Source organism: Tenrec ecaudatus, chromosome 2 (genome assembly GCF_050624435.1).
Source record: "Tenrec ecaudatus isolate mTenEca1 chromosome 2, mTenEca1.hap1, whole genome shotgun sequence".
Lineage (NCBI taxonomy): Eukaryota > Metazoa > Chordata > Mammalia > Afrosoricida > Tenrecidae > Tenrec > Tenrec ecaudatus.
This window is the reverse complement of record NC_134531.1, coordinates 77,341,109-77,358,917: the sequence shown is the minus strand read 5'-3', so window position 1 is coordinate 77,358,917 and position 17,809 is coordinate 77,341,109. Positions and strand designations below refer to the sequence as shown.

The 17,809-nt window shown below is 41.2% G+C and overlaps 1 protein-coding gene across 1 annotated transcript; it reads right to left on the bottom strand.

The window, feature by feature from the left end:
- Positions 1 to 9,698: 9,698 nt before the first annotated feature.
- On the bottom strand, positions 9,699 to 10,811 carry SPZ1 (spermatogenic leucine zipper 1). Its single transcript, XM_075543063.1, has one exon. It carries the CDS (start codon positions 10,809 to 10,811, stop codon positions 9,699 to 9,701), a length of 1,113 nt encoding a protein of 370 aa, XP_075399178.1.
- Between the last annotated feature and the right edge of the window lie 6,998 nt (positions 10,812 to 17,809).

The following is a 17,809-nucleotide window of genomic DNA, read 5'->3' as shown; positions in this document are numbered from 1 at the left end:
ATCAATGTGCTAAATCTAGAGAGTCCCATACAGCAGAGATTGCCTTTTTTTATGTGAGACTTGCTTTAAAAGCCACTTTTGTAGCAACCTTGTTTTTCTTGGTAATTTGAACAAACTATCTGGTGAAATGTAGAACTAAGCTACACAAGATTCTCTTAATCAAGATGGTTAGAATGTAGAATAGTGTGAATGATAGTTTCCATTCAGGGGAAAGGCAAATTGAAAGAACGTTCCCCCCCCCTCCCGCCCCCCGCCAGTTCTCCCAAACTACTTAATGGTAAAAATCTGTTTCTCTGTCTAAGCTATACTATTGGACTCTAAAGTGATGCACACTGGAAACACACTGGAATTATAGGAAAGAATTTTGGTTTATGCAGTTGGAAGCAGTATTTTCAATATTTCTAACATGATTTTTTTCTACCTTATGTTTTATTCATCTTTCATTCACTTTCACCTACTGCCAAAGACTCGATTCTGACAAATAGCAATCCTATAAGACGGAGTAGAACTGCCCCTGTGAGTTTCCACGACTGTTACTCTCTACCGGCATAGACAGTCTCATCTTTCCCCTGCAGAGTGGCTGCTGAATGAGCTGCCAACTTTGCAGCTCGCAGCCCAAGTGGTACCAGAGCCCCTCTTTGATTCATGTAGGCAGAGGAAATGAAGATACATAAAAGAATGTGGTACAAATCCTGATGATCTTTGTTAGATTATATATCTTTGTTAACCTTGTCCTGAATGTAAAGATGAGTTTGGTTTTTTAAAATCTGAAACAGATTTTTTTACTCACGTAAAAATTGTGCCGGCTTCCTTTGCCCCAGTTGTTCCTCCTGGGAGATCACATGAGAACCAGAAGCCACCCTATAATTAATGGGGTCTCATGAGTCAGAATCAACTCCATGGGGACTGGTGGTGGTGACGGTGGCACTATTAGTGAGGAGCATTGACAAACTGTGGCATTTCAGTAGATGGAAGAGGTAGCTGGCCTCTACAAGACCAAAAGAGCAGCATTTGCCCCCAAACAAGAAAGACCATTTGAAACAGAAACAAAAGAGGAAGTGAAAAAAAAAAAAGCTGTTACATTGAAGGGATCGTGCCCAATATCATGAAACAAAAGTATATGCAAATTGTTGGATGGAAAACAAATTTGTTTTACAATCTTTCAGCCAGACTACAATAAAATATAAAAATATATGGCAACAAATGTACAAATGTGCTTGACACAATGGATGTGTGTATGGATTGTGATGAGAGTTGTATGAGCCCCTAATAAAATGATTTTAAATATATATAAAGAAAACTGAGAGGTCATTGAAGAAAAAAAATAGAAGTTGGGGGAGGAGTGTTTCTAGGCAAGGGTGAAAGTAAGGTTCTCAACTCAGTTTTTGCTGATGCATGTCGAAAGAGCCATAGATTTTTCATGTCGTTTGGCTGAAGTAAGGCCACTGTGTTAGACAGAGGTTCTCAACCTGTGGGTCATGACCCCTTTGGGGATAGAACCACCCTTTCACAGAGGTCGCCAGATTCTTAACAGTAGCAAAATTGCAGTTATGAAGTAGCAACGAACATAATTGGGGCCACCACAACATGAGGAACTGAAAGGATTGCGGCATTAGGAAAGTTGAGAATGACTGCTCTAGAGAATCAAAACCAGGACACTTATAAACAAACAAATATATATATAGGTTTATACAGCAAGAAGGAATATAACTGCTAATTAGTCCACACAGTAGTACAGAAAGCTCAGTTCAACTCACTTTCATGGAATAGTTAATGTACTGGAAGTCCTTCAACTCTCATGGGCTGCGGGGTCCAAGGTCAAGGAAAGCAGACAGGGGAGTCTTCCCTCAGTCAAGACAGGCAAAGTTTGCCCTCAGGCAAACCAGCAGACAGCAGGGTGAGCCAGCAACAGTTAGTAGCATGGGAGCTTAGTAAAGCTTAGTAAAGCAGGCCCATGTGATCTTGAACTCAAGCAATACAGTGACAGAATCTACCAGCCTCAAGCTCAAGAGTGATACACACCAGCAGCGTGATGAAGCAGGTCTCAAAGAAGCCTCAAGGTCTAGCAACGCGATCCATAGGATGGCTTGGCCCACAGATAGTGCAGCACACAGGTACAGAGAACTAACCAAGGCAGCAGCATGCTGGTCTGATAACCAAGGAGCAAGAGAGATATGGGATGCCAACTGTCTTTTTATCTTGATGGCCCTCCAATCAAGCTGCGACCTGATCTAACTCCCTCCACATGTTCCTATTGGCCTAATTTGCACAATAAACCTAACTATCACAGCCATTTTGGTTAACAGATTTCTATCCTGGAGTCGGAGGAGGATATGGAATATATGGCTAATTACCTCCATGAACAACTGCCTCTTTTACCAGGCTACCCTAAGAACTGGGTACCCAGTTATCATTTTCCAACTTTTTGATCAAAGATTCCATAGAAAATCTTGATCAAAGGGAGGGGAATGCAGAAAAGTATCTTACATTTGCATCAATTCTAGACTTTCTGGAACCAAAGAGGCAAAATTAACCTTTGAAACTATTGCCCTGAGATAATCTTTAAAACTTGCACCATTAATATTCCCTGGAGTATTCTTAACATCAAGCCATTGTTTAGTTTAAGTAGTAATGAATACCTGTCTTCAACATTGAGCTCATTTATTAAAACTATAAGTATGATGTTATATCAATAATAATTTGAAAGATTAAACAGGAAAATTAGGGGGCATTTAGTTGATATTAATAAGGGAGAAACAACTCTAAAAAGGAGAGTGAGTATGGTCACAGAACTTCAAAGAAGTGTAATCAATTTCACTACATTGTTCGTATAGAAATTATTGAATTTGACATGTTTTGCTGTATAATTCTCAGCAACAAAATGTTAAAATATCTAAAGTGAAAAAATGTTTTCCCTTTCCTCTGGCAAGAGAGGAAAGGCTTTATGGATGGAACAGTTTTTGTGTGTGCATTTTGAGGTTGTGAATTTCTCCAGTATATATAAAAAGGGCCTATTGCGTTATTCTTAATAAAAAAGTCCTGGACACGTTGCCAGCACACCTCATCCTTTCCAGCATTTATAATCTTATCATAAGTGGTTCAGATATAATATTCAGAGTATTTTAGCTTATTTACCAGGAGGGATAGGCAGACAGGTGTCTCATTTCTTTTGGAAGCAGAAATCCCATTCCCCTAACAAGAAGTCAGCGTTTTCCCCTGATTAACTCTACTGCCCCCACCTGGAGGGTTGAGGAGCGTTTCCCACATCTATGTGCCTCACACAAATTGAAATGGTCTTTCTCCAGGACCTCTGCTGCTCAGCACACCAACAGTTCACTAATGGAGGTGTTAGCGAGGAACATTAGGAAGAGTCAGGGATTGAGGAAATTTATGTTTAGGGGTGGTTTGGAGGCATTTTTAAAAACCCCACTACTAAGGGCATAATAGAACAAAGAAACATACATTTGGTAGAAAGTAGACTTTAAAGAGGCACAAGTAAAACTCTATTCACTGAAGCACCCACTATTTGTAATAGCTGAAAGATGGAAGCTTAAGTTCCATCAATGAATGAGTGGATAAGCAGAATGTAGAACATTGTTATTCCAAGTAGACTAGAGAAACAAATTCATAGAAACTCATGTGTGTAAGAGAGTTTTATGTAAAGGGTAACTATACATTAAGAAAGCATCCTAACCCAGTCCAGTCCATGCCAATAAGTCTGATATCAGCCCATTTGTCTGATACCAACCTATTTAGTCCTCTTCAGACTCATGAAACACATGCAATGATGCTGCAGGACGATCACAGGTCAATGGGTAGAAAGTCTTTGGATCCAGTGATGTTGTAAGCATCTCAGCACTGGCAGGGGTCTCTACGTGGCTTCTCTGGGTCCAGTGTTCTGGTTTTGCATCAGGGTTGGACCATGTGGCTTCTCCTCAGGGATGCCTAGCAGGAAGTCAGCAGAGAGAGAAAGTGTCTCCTGCCACCAAGGAAGAAAATAGAGCAGTTCCCACAATTCTCAGGAGAAGACCATCACACAGAAGCCTCACTGGCTATGACCCGATTGACAGACTAGACTCCGCCCCTTCACTCTTAATCCTCAAATTGACAAATGATTTTTATAACAACCACATACATACATACACACATACATGCATACATACGTTAGAATATTACACAGCCATAAAGAATGATGAGTTCACAAAATCTCTTGGGACATGATGAAATTAGAGAACATTATTCTGACCAAAGTAAGTCGATCACAATGGGACAAATGTTCTCTAGTTTCACTTTATAAAGTGACCACTACAGCTATACTTAAAGGAAACAATATCACCACAGGCTATGGGGCAGAGGGAAAGCAGCATTCCTTCTCTAGTCTGCTGTTAGTTAGATGCTCTCCAGTGGGCTCTGACATGTTCTGTTGTGCATAAAACTTCCTCCCATCCTGGAGAGGAAGTGGTGTTAACAAACCCAGGGACAAGGGAAAAACAAGTGATCCAAAATCAGTGGCGAGGAGGGTCTAAGAGACCTGGCAGGACTTGATCAAGGGCAATGTAACCTAGAGGAATTACTGAAACCTAAATGAAGGCTGAGCATGGTAATGGGCAAGAGGAAAGTAAAAGGAATTAGAGGAAAGTTGTATTTGGCAAAGGACATTTATAGAGGCCTAAATAAAGGCATGTACATATGTAAATATATTTATATAAGATGATGACAAAATAGATCTATGTGCATATATTTATAGGTTTAGTATTAAGGTAGCAGAAGGACATTTGGCCTCCACTCAAGTACTCCCTCAATGCAATATTACTTTCTTCTATTAAATGGGCATTCTATGATGCTCACCTTCCCGACACAACTGCTAAAGACAAAACAGGTGCATAAGCAAATGAGGTGAAGAAAGCTGATGGTGCCTGGCTATCAAAAGATATAGCATCTGGGGTCTCAAAGGCTTGAAGGTAAACAATCGGTCATCTAGCTCAGAAGCAACAAAGCCCATGTGGAATCGCACCAGCCTCTGTGATCAGGAGGAGTTGATGGGATGAGGTATCAGGCATCAAAGAACAAAAAAATCGTATCATTATGAGAGAGGGAGAGTGAGGAGTGGAGACCCAAAGCTCATCTGTAGGCAATTGAACATCCCCTTACAGAAGGGTTGCCGGGAGGAGACGAGCCAGTCAGGGTGCAGTATAGCAATGATGAAACATACAACTTTCCTCTAGTTCTTAAATCCTTCATCCCCCCCCCCCCCATCATGATCCCAATTCTACCTTACAAATATGGCTAGATCAGAGGATGTACACTGGTAAAGATAAGAACTGGAAACACAGGGAATCCAGGACAGATGATCCCTTCAGGACCAGCAGTGAGAGTAGCGATACCAGGACCGTGGAGGGAAGGTGGGGTAGAAAGGGGGAACCAATTATAAGGATCTACATATAACCTCCTCCCTGGGGGACAGAGAGCAGAAAAGTGGGTGAAGGGAGATGTCGGACAGTGTAAGACATAACAGAACAATAATAATCTATGCATTATCAAGGGTTTATGAGGTAGGGGTGGGGAGAGGAAAAATGAGGAACTGATATCAAGGGCTCAAGTAAAAAGCAAATGTTTTGAAAATAATGAGGGCAACAAATGTACAAATGTGCTTGACACAATGGATGGATGTGTGGATTGTAAAACGAGTTGTATGAGCGACACAATGGATGGATGTGTGGATTGTAAAACAAGTTGTATGAGCCCCCAATAAAATGATTTAAAAACAAACAAAAAAGACTTCCTTCAATCCTCATGCCACATTCTTCTTCAAATAAACTACCGTAGTTTCTCTGGTGATTTGCTCAGCATATAGATTGAATACATATGGTCAGAGAATACACCCCTCACACACACTTTCCTGATTTTAAACCATGCATTATTCCCTTGTTCTGTTCACACTACTGACTCTTGATCCACGTACAAGTTTTGCAGGCGCACAATGAAGTGTTCGGGAATTCCTATTTTTTTCAAAGTTATCCATAGTTTCTCATGACCCACACAGTTGAATGTGTTGGCCTAGTCAGTAAAACATAAGTAAACATCTTTCTTGTATTGTCTACTTTCAGATAAGATCCATCTAACATCAGCAATGATATCCCTTATGCCATGTCCTCTTCTGAATGGGGCAGTTCCCTGTCAATGTACTGCTGCAACCATTCTTGGATGATCTTCAGGAAAATTTACTTGCATGTGATATCAATGATATTGTTCTACAGTTTGAACATTCTATTAGGTCACCTTTCTCTGGAATGGGTACAAATATGGATCTCTTCCAGCCAGTTGGCCAAGTAGCTGTCTTCCAGATTTCCTGGCATAGACAGGTCAGTGCCTCCAGGGCTTCATTCGCTCATTGAAACATTCCCTTTGGTCTTCCATCGATTCCTAGAGCCTAGTTTTTGGCTAATGCTTTCAGTGCACTTAAACTTCTTCCTTCGGCAACATTGGTCTTTCTTATACGATACCTCTTGAAATGTTTGAATGCTTCCTAGTTAGTTTGGGTACAGTGACTGTGTGTTCCCTCTGCTTTCTTTTGATGTTTCCTGCATCATTCAATATTTTACCGATAAAATCTTTCAGTATTTCAACTTGAGACTTGAATTTTTTTCTTCCATTCTTTCAGTTTAAGAAATGCTGAATGCATTCTTCCTTTGTTTTTTCTAACTCTAGATCTTTGTATATTTCATTATAATATTTTACTTTGTCTTCTCCAGCTGCCATTTGAAAATTTATATTCAGCTTTGACTTCACCCTTTCTTCCACTTGCTTTAGCTACTCTATGATTAAGAGCACGTTTTAGAGTATTTTGTGACATCCACTTTGATCTTTTCTTTTTTTTTTTGGCTTTTAAATGACCTTTTGCTTTCTTCATGAATGATATTCTTGATATCCTCCCACAGTTCACCAAATCTTCCATCATTAATGTTCAATTCGGCAAACCTATTCTTGAGATGTTCTTGAAATTCTAGTTGGGTAGACTAAAGGTCATATTTGGATTTTGTGGGCTTGTTTTAATTTTCTTCACCTTCAACCTGAACTTATATTTCAACAATTGATCATCTGCTTCACATTTGGCCCATGACCAGTTTTTAGCTGCTGATATTGAGCTTCTCTATGCTTTCTTCCCACAGATGTAGTCTATTTGTTTTCTATGCATCCGGTCTGGAGAAGTCCACATGTATAGTCATCATTTGTGTTGTTGAAAATAGAATTTACTATGAACAAGTTGCAAAATGCAAAATGCAGTCATTCAATCTCCAGCTTCATTTCTACCAAGACCGCATTTTTCAACTACTGTTCCTTCCTCTTTGTTTCCAACCTTTGCATTCCAATTTCCAATAGTTATCGATACAGCTTGATTGCTTAATTTCTGACAGAAGACATTGATAGAATCAATTTCTTCATCGCTAGCTTTTATGATTGGGATGAAAATTTGAATAATAGTTGTTATTAATTGGGTTTTCTTTAAGGCAAATAGATATAATCCTATTACTGCTGTACTTCAAGACAGACCGTGAAATGTCTTTTTGATGATGCATGTGACTCCATTCCTTTGATGATGCCATTTATGACACAGCAAACATTTTCGGATTCAAAATGGCCAAGACCAGTCCATTTCAGCTCACTAAAGCCCAGGATGTCAATCTATATGTGTTCCATTTCATTTTTTATGATTAACAATTTTCCTAAATTCATACTTTGTACATTCCAAGTTCTAATTATGCATTGATGTTTGCAACTGTTTCTTCTCATTTTGAGTTGTGCCTCTTCAGCGAATAAAGATCCCAAAGGCTCTACCCTGACAAGCTTTATTCCATTCACGTCACCTTGGTTGACTCGGCTTTGAGAAGGCAGCTCTTACTCAGTCATATTTTGAGTGCCTTCTGACCCGAGCGTCCCTCCTTTGGCACAACCTCTGAAAATGTTCTGCTTCCGTTCATTAGGCCCTCAGTAACTGACAGTGTTTCTATTCTATGCTTAAGGTTTTCAGCTAATCTTCCTCTGAAGTGAGAAGTTGAGCCCTTCATCGCTGTCTATTCTTAGTCTGGAAGCGCCGCTGAAACCTGTTCACTTTGGTTGAATTTGCTGGCATTTAATACCAGTGACATAGCTTCCTGTATCACATTAACACACAAGCACCACAGTACAACAAACAGACAAACAAGGAGCCCGTAGCCATTTTTAATTTATGGTGATGGGAAAGCTAGCACTGAAAGTGAGACAAGTGTGTACATCTTAGCCAAAGTAACTGGTGTTACTAGGTTATTCTTTAAGAATGTTTAGTAAATTTTGTTGTATATAATTTGCAACAACTATTACCAAAGTACATATGCAAGTATATGTTTGTATATGTGACATATATGAGACCTAGTTGTTCAGTGATTAAGTGTTCAGCTGCTAACCTAAAGGCTATATGTATATACATAACATACATATACATATAAGATGTACGTATGTAAAATAAGTCACAGAAATGGATAGTTCTTAGATATTAAGTAATCACCTCACAGGATTAGTTTTCTTAGCTTAAAAATGTAGTCATAGCCTCGTGGGACATTTTGATCAACTGGCATAATATACAGCTTATGCTCTACCTTCCTAGCTTGCTAAGTAGTGGCTGTCATCTTTAAAGATTATGAGTGATCCTCTAAGATAAAACTATTGGCCTTTACTTGTCTAGAGCAAAAGACAAAAAAAATCCAAGATTCAGAGAAAACTTATTCACAGGCCAACATATCTGCATGAACCAGTTTCCTCTACCCTGAGGCCAGAACAACCTGATGGTGCCCAGCAACCACTATCAACCACTCTGATCCGAACCACCATAGACCCATTCTGATAGAAGGGAGAAAAATGTAGAACAGAACTTCCGAGTTTGAACGCCTCCAGACTTCTTGGACTCACAGAGGCATCTGGAATCCTTGAAACCCTTACCCTGAGCTAAGGAGGCAAAACTAGACCCTCGGGTCACCTTTTCAGCTGATTATCAGATTAGTGCATAAAGTAATAAATATCTCCTTGTGTTTTTAAAAAATCATCTCCACGAGACCAAATGGTAAAGTAATAATAACACTCTAAATCATATATGAGAAGGTTGTGGCTCGGAGACGAGGATCCTGAGAAGGAACAACTAGAGTAGAAGTGATGAGAATGTTGGTACAACGTGCAGACTCTCATCACCAGTGTCCCTGAACAGTATTTGTAGAAATTATCCAATGGAAATGTACAATTATATATATAAATTTAAACTCAACTTTATATACTTTCTCCCCAGAAGTCTCACTCTACCACCACCAGGTAACGATTAAATAAAAGAAAAAATACTTTCTGTCATTCATCTTGATTTTTATTTAAATATTCACTTAGTTGGATCTTACAACTTCTAAGTTCACATTTAAGTGTCATAGGACTTCTATGAACTACAACAAACGAGCACATTGTCAATGACAAGCTGTGAACTTAACATGGGCACCAATGCTAACTCCAGGCCAGATTAACACAGTAACTAAAGGGAGGCATATGGGGCGAATCCCCCTGTTCTAGAGCTCTTCCTTTGGCTAAGCCAACAGATCTATCCTGGGTTTGGTGGTTGGTCGCGCCTGGAGCTGAATGTGTACCGCCTCTTGAAGAACTGTCTCTTCTTTTACTTTGGGTGTTTTCTATCTTAGTCTGTTGGCTGACCTCTTTCTTCCCAAAAGACCTCTTTTTGCAATATGAATGTTGAGCCGGTTGTTGCGAGCTTTCTTATTATGACCAACATCCAGCCAGGTGGAAAAGTTGTGGCTTTTCTGACGAGTAACCTCCACGTCTTTTGGCTTCTGCTTAAGAGTGATCGCTTGTCCTGCTTCTGCTGGTTTCTGCTCTTCCTGGTCTTTGTCCTCCTCTGTCTTAGCTCGCTCTTTGTTCAGATGGAGTTTGTTGAGCAGCCCAACTCTGTGCTGTAAGATTTGGCACTCATTCTCCAGCAAAGCCGCCGTCAAATGCAATGAATGCGTTTCATGCTCCAGTTCCCTCACTTGCTCCTCCATCTCGTGAGTAGTGGACACATTATCATTTGACGGGATTTCAAAACGCACTTCCTTATTCTTAAAAAGTTCCCTGATGTCGTGCTGAGACTTCTGATAGGACTTGATTAGTCCACTGAGCTCAGAGTGCTGTTCGCTCCAGGATTCAGCTTTCTGTAGCAACTGCTCCATGCTGTCTCTGAGTTGGAGATTTTTTTCCTGATTATGGGGTAATCCACACTTTGTCTTGTTTTCACTTACTTTAGTTCCCCCAAGGGCCTTTTCTTCTTCAGCGTGATCTACCAACTCCACTGTAAAAATCGGCACCACGTCCGTGGAGTCCTGGTTTTCAGGTATGTTTTCCTGGTTCTTGGCACTCTGGAATTTCTCTGCGTCTAAAGTTGCAAGGAGACTTTTAAATAACGTCTTGTTGATTTTGTCAAGTCCTCTGAGCTTCTCTTCAAGGTCCAGCACGTCATCGTCGGAAGCCTGGGTGTCCTCCAAAGATTCGTTTGTGCCTGTGGTCTTTTCCAAACCTGTCATATTTCTAAGGATATCTTCAATTTTGCTTAAGACGTTTTCAAAACTTTGTGTAGTCAGTTGTTCAGATGCTTGACTGCTGTTCTTCTTTAGGGAAAAGAGAGAACCCCAGAAGAGAAGGGATATTGATCCAATTTCGAATAAGGCGATGATCATCCTAGGGTCCCAACACTCTTGAGGGAGATCAGGAGGAAGCCTAACGGTTTCCGAGAGGGTGAGTGCTTCCATCTTCAGCAGAATTAGTGGGGCTGGCGATCAGGGCCGAAGGAAAGCAGACAATCTTGAGAGATTACTGGAAGGGAAGGTGGCGGTCCCCGGTGCGAATGTGTTGAGAATGTGGAACCAAGCAGAGCGAAGACCTAGAGAGTGAAGACCTAGGATGGAAGAGGTGATGTTGAGGTGGAAGATCACATCTCAGACAGGCTGGGGTGAGGGAGGGTGGGGAAGGGGGATCGGGAGCCGGGGCTCCATCTCCTGTACTAAGTGTCTGGTGTGTACTCTCTGGCCTTAGTAACCAGGTCTTTGTTCTGTCATGGTACCAGCATGACCTAACCCCACTTCCTGTCTCCTTATGTCACAATGGAAACCTCTTAAACCCCACCCAGTGACTCATGCATCAAAGTCAACCCTGAGCTGCCCCTACCTCCTACCCCAGAAAAATCTCTATGACAGTCTCTCCCCACCTTACTTTCTGCTAGGTTTCTATTAATCTCATTCTACCTGCATTCAGTGACTCCTCTACCTTGACCCCATGACCCACCGTCTCAACCCCAAGCACAGCATCTCTTTTCTACCACTTAAGAGCGTGACCCCAATGGTAGAATGGGGTCTATGTTGGGTTGCTAACCCAAAGTTAGCAGTTTGAGCCCAGCAGCCACTCAGCTCTAGATTTACAGTCTCAGAAACCCAAGAGAGCAGTTCTACTCTGTCCTATGAGGTCCCTGGGAAGTTCCGTTCCTGGCTGTCGTTCATAGGGGACTAGCCAGCTCCAAACCTATGCGGCCATAAGCCATGCTCGCACGCAGGCGCACTGCAGCCAAGAGTCAAGCCACGGTTTTATTAAAACATAGAGTCACCTCAAAAGGAATGAAACGGGACCCCTGCCTCAAGAGGTGAGGGGGGCATTCTCTAGGTCAGGGGTGTCAAACTGGCAGCCTGTGGGCCACATGTGGCCCCCGAGGTAATTTTTTGTGGCCCACGATGCCTTGAAATAAAATGTAATGAGGGAAGTGTGTGTACGGTATTCCCTCGATCTCCCCTAAGTGCTATTTTCTTCATGACGATTTTTTCTATTTTCATTTTATTTCAGAGCATCATGGGCCGCATGTGGCCCAGCTGCCAGTTTGACACCCCTGGTCTAGGGGGACACCTCTAGTTCCCACAGGGCACTTTCAAATGGGAGGGGTGCCGCTCTGAAGATGGTCAAGCCCCTGTCTCATTAGTTACTCCGCCCGTCCTTGGGTCTCATGAGTCCGTTCTGCTTTATCTGGGCTGCTGCTCTGGGTCAGCATGTCTCAGAATGGCTCAGGATTATCTCCGAGAATGGGCCTGGGTCAGGATTTTCACGAGGGCCTGGCTTCAAGGTTAAGGCGTTTTCCAAGCCAATTCTCACAGGGACCTTTGTTCATTCCCTTAACAAGCAGCGCAAAGACCCTTGTTGTGTCCCCATCAGTCACTATGAGTTGAAATTCACTAGATGACAGTGAGTTCGAACTTGAAGTGCATGGCCAAGAGCAGCCTGGACAATTTGTTTGCTCCTGTCTTAGGAAAGATGTTACTGTAAAAGAAAGTTATTCATATCAAACAGTTTAAAATCATACTGTCTGTTTAGGAATTTAGGAGGAAATGTCTGAAATAACTCAACTACAATATACTCAAGTGCAGTAGGAAGAGACTATGGGAATGATGTAACATCACAATTAAAAATGATGAAGTCTCTTGATTTTAAATGCAGGCATCGTTTAAGACAGCCTGTGTAAACTTACTCCTAAGTCATTTACAGGAGGTGATAGGAAACTTTAAACATTAGCTTTCACAGTAACTTGTTGAAATGACAATGTGCAACCTATTTAAAGTGTTTGAAAGAGCCTCAGGCTTTGCGTTCCGCCCAAACTGTAGCTGAGCTTTTGAAACCAAAACCGGGTGCCACTGAGGCAATGCTGACTCATAGTGAGTCCTCTGGGTTTCTGGAACGGAACTGTTTATAGGAGTAGAAAGCCCAGTCTTTCTCCCAAGGAGCTGCTGGTGGTTTCTAACTGCTGACCAAGTGGATCACAGTCCAACATGTGACTGTTACATTACCAGGGCTTCCTGATAGACCTATAGGGCCAACGGTAAAACCAGTTCACCTTAGAGCAGGACTGGGGGAAATAGCTAGCCCATGGCCACACATTCATTCCAAACTAACTCACCGCGCCTGTGGGTTTCTGAGATTGTAACCCTTTACAGGAGTAGAAAACTCCCCTGCTTCTCTCCTCCAAAGTGGCTGGTGGTTTCAAACTGCTCACCTGTGGATCACAGCCCCATGAGCAACCACTGTTCCTTCAGGACTCCTCAAACTCACTGCCATCCAATCGATGTCAACTCATAGCAACCCTATGGGACACAGTAGAATCGCCCTTGTGAGTTTCTTCAAAACCATCAATCCCAACTAACATCACTGACCTCACCAAAGAGAAGCAGCTCCAGCCATCACATTAGGGATGAGTTAATCAAAAGTCTGGCCAAATATAGCGGATTAATTTTGAAGTTTACCATCCCACTTTGCCTTTTTCTCCAGCCTCTTGCTGCCTTCAGAGCTTTGATCCTGGGCAAATACTGCTCTTTTGATCTCCTGTGGTTTATTGCTTGAAGACAAGTGTGGAGAGCCTTCAGTGGGCATTTATCACATCATTTGTGGGCTACACAAAATTATCAGAGTGAAAAGGTAAACACAGGGAGAAAGTGGGAATGCTTTGCTACTCTATGGGAATTGCAACCGAAGTCACAAGACAAAATATGTGTGAGTGATGTAGTGGAAAACAATTCGCTCTGCAAACTTTCACCCAGGTCACGATAAAAAGTTTTCTTTTTATGTGTTTGAAACAGAGATATACAATAAGATGGGTTATAGAAACCTAGCTGAAACTTATTACACCTAGTGTATTTTTGTCTTTTTGTTTTTAGGAGAGAGGAGCTTAAGTACATCAAGTTCAATCAGGTAAAACATTCCTTGGGTTGCAACTTTTCCTTAGCCTTGAAAAATTTGGCTTGCAAGCATTTTACTACAGTTTACTTTGAACCTTAAGGGCAAATTCCAACTCTAGGAATATTTCTTTCCCTGGCCCTAGCAACCAGAGAAATCTACCTTTCTTGCTTGCATAGCTACCAACTGACTTTGGCTTTCATTTCTCTGAGCCTCATGATCATCTTCCAGCCAGCTGTGCCTGAAGCGGGATCTCACTAACTTATCTGGGGACCCAATAAGAAAAGGCAAAACTATGGACCACTATACCAATGTAGGTGTTAGTATATTTACTTATGTTTATCTCTTCTCTTCTAGAGCTTACCACCACTGCCCCTGAGTTAACAGTTACTCATGGAAACCCTACAAGACAGAGCAGAACTGCCCTGTAGAGCTTCTGAGGCTGTTTATTTTATTTTACGGGACCTGTCATCTTTCTCTCAGTAAGCAGCTGGTAGGATTGAACCGTGGTCCTTGCAGTTAGCTTCCCACTATACTCCTAGGAATCCCTAACCACTGACACGAAAGCTGGCATTTACAATACGTCACAAAATGGAAGACCATCGTTATTGTCGTCACTGTTGTTAAGTATCAGTCCGTTCCGACTCATAATGACCCTCTGTACAACAGAACATAACACTGCCCGGTCCTACACTATTCTTATAATTGTAGCTGTGTTTGAGCTCATCACTGCCATCATTGTATCAATTCATCTCGTCAAAAGCTTACCTCTTTTTCACTGTCCCCCTGCTCTAGCAAGCTTGGTGTCATTTCCCAGGGCCTGATCTCTCCTGACAACATGTCCAAAGTACTTGAGGTACGTCTCACCGTCCTTGCTTCCAAGAAGCATTGTGGTTGTACTTGTTCTAAGCCAGATTGGGTTGTTTTCTTGGCAACCCATGGTCCTTTCGATATTTTTTGCCAGCACCATAATTCAAATACATGGATCTTCTTTGATCTATCTTATTCAGTGTCTAGCTTTCACATATGAGGCCATGGAAAATACAATGGTTTTGGGGGACACACACTTTAATGCTCAGAGAAACATACTTGCTTTTCCACACTTTAGAATAGTGTAATCATGACTATGGTGGATCGGACTCAACACTTGGCCAGTTGGCCACCCTATAGACTCGTCTGAATCTGTTCTGGGTGCAAGATCTCCTACAGGCTCCATGACAGAAATTTCTTCCCTGGCATTTTGTGTGTGACTGAGGGTCTTTTCCTTCTTTCTGCGTTATTTGTTTTTTTGTCTTTGTGTTATTTTGAGCTTAACCACTTTAGTGCGATTTTGTTTTTTGTTGTTTTCTATTCAGTCTCCCAGCTGGGAAGCATAGGAGGAGTGGATGCATAATGATAGTAACTGTTACAAGGAGATGTAGGGAGTAGGGGGGAGGGAGGGGGGTGGGGCGGGAATGAGTGATAGGGAGGGAAATGGGGATTTGAAGAGTAAATAATGAAGGCAGGAGGGGTAGAAAGCACTAGATTGGATTATGATTGCATAATTTATTTTAAAGGCTATTTAACCATTGGAGGGGGGATGCTCTAACATTTATATGGTAATGATTGTACAATTCTCCCTGATATGATTACAAGATTGAACTATTAAATGATAAATTATATGATATGTAAAATATGTGCCAATAAAACTGTTGGGGAGAAAATAGAGGTCTTGTGCAGCTGATTTATCCAATGCAACATGCTGCTTCCATGAGCATTGATTGTGCATCCAAGCCAGAGGACCCGATGCCAAGGGCTTAAGTGGAGAGCAAATGTTTTGAAAATGATGAGGGCAAAGAATGTACAGATGTGCTTTACACAATTGATGTATGTGTATGTATGGATTGCGATGAGTTGTATGAGTCCCTAATAAAATGTTTTTTAAAAAAAGAAAAGAAAATGATGGCAACAACTGTACAAATGTATGGATGTATGGATTGTGAGTATGGTAAAAACAATAAAATGATTTTAAAAAGAGGAGCCGATACCAAGGGCTCAAGTAGAAAGAAAATGTTTTGAAAATGATAATTGCAACATATGTACAAATGTGCTTGGATGTATGGATTGTTACAAGAGCTGTAAAAAATAAATAAATGGGAAAAAAGAGATTAGCAATGGAAACTCAAAAAAAGAGAGAGAGGGAGAGAGAGAGAGAGAGGGAGGGAGAGAGAGAGAGAGGGAGAGGTAGAGAGAGGGAGAGAGAGAGAGGGAGAGAGAGAGAGAGGGAGAGAGAGATAGGGAGAGAGAGAGAGAGAGGGAGAGAGAGAGAGAGGGAGAGAGAGAGAGGGAGAGAGAGAGAGAGAGAGAGAGGGAGAGGGAGAGGGAGAGAGAGAGAGAGAGAGAGAGAGAGAGAGAGAGAGAGAGAGAGAGAGAGAGAGAGATGGATTTTGGCCTTCTCGACATAGAATCCCACTCCACACTGAAGACTGCAATTCTTGATCTGAATCAGCAAGTGCTTCAAATCCTCACTGTCAGCCAGGAAGGTTTGGTCATCTGCATGTCACAGGCTGCTAATAATATTTCTTCTGATCCTGATGCCATATTCTTCTTCCTATAGTGCAACTTCTATGATTATTTGCTCAGTATGCAGATTGAATAAATATGAGAGGAACCAGCCCTGATGCACCTTCCCTGATTTTGCACCATGCAATCGTCCCTTGTTCTTTTTGCACAACTGCCTCTTGCTCCCTGCATAGATTTCACATGAGCACAATGAAGTGTTTTGGAATTCTTATTCGTCTCAAGGCTACTCATAGTTTATTATCATTTGTTATCATCCACACAGTTGAATGCCTTAGCATAGTCAATGAAACACAGCATCTTTCTGGTATTCTCTGGTTTCAGCCAGGTCCCATCTGATATCACCAATGCTATCCCTTGTTCCACGTCCTCTTCTGAATCCATTCTGAACCCTGTCAATATATTGCTGCAATTTAAAAAAAACCATTTTATTGGGAGCTTTTACAACTCATCACAATCCATCCATCCATCCATCCATCCATCCATCCATCCATCCATCCATCCATTGAGTCAAGGACATTTGTACATTTGTTGCCATCATCATTCTCAAAACATTTTCTTTCTACGTGAGCCCTTGGTATCAGCTCCTCATTTTTCCCCTCCTTCCTCCCTCATGAACCCTTGATAACTTATAAATGATTATTTTTTCATATCTTATACTGACTACAAGTATTGGATGATCTTCAGCAAGATTTTCCTTGCATATGACATTAATGATATTGTTCTATAATTTGAGCATTCTGTTGTTTTACCTTTCTTTGGATTGGGTACAAATTTGGATCTCTTCCTGTCATTTGGTCAGGTAAGGTGTTTTCCAAATTTCTTGGCATAAATGAGTGAGTGCTTCCAGTGTTTCATCAGCTGTTGAAACATTTCAATTGTTAGGTCAATTCCTGAAGTCTTGTTTTTGGCTAATGTCAAGTGCAGCTTGGACTTCTTCCTTCAATACCATTAGTTCTTGATCATCTGATACCTTTTGAAATGGTAGCATGACAACTACCTAGTTTTTTTTGATACACTTACTCTGTATTTTTTCCATCTTCTTTTTCAACTTGAGTTTAAGATATGCTGAATGTGTTCTTTTTGTTTTTCTAGCTCTAGGTCTTTGCGTATTTTATATAATATTTTACTTTGTCTTTTCAACCTGCCCTTTGAAATTTCCTCCTCAGCTCTTTTACTCCATCACATCTCCTTTTGCCTTAGGCACTATACAACTATGAGTAAGTTTCAGAATCTCTTCTGACATCCAATTAGATGTTTTCTTTCTTTTTTGTCTTCTAAATGACCTTTTGTTTCCTTCATGACTGATGTTCCTGATGTCCTCCCACAGCTCACCAGGTCTACTGCCATTAGTGTTCAATGCATCAAATATATTCTTGAAATTCAGGTGGGATATACTCAAGGTCATATTTTGGCTCTTGTAGACTTCTTTTTATTTTCTTCAACTTCAACCTGAATTTACACATGAGCAATTGATGGTCTC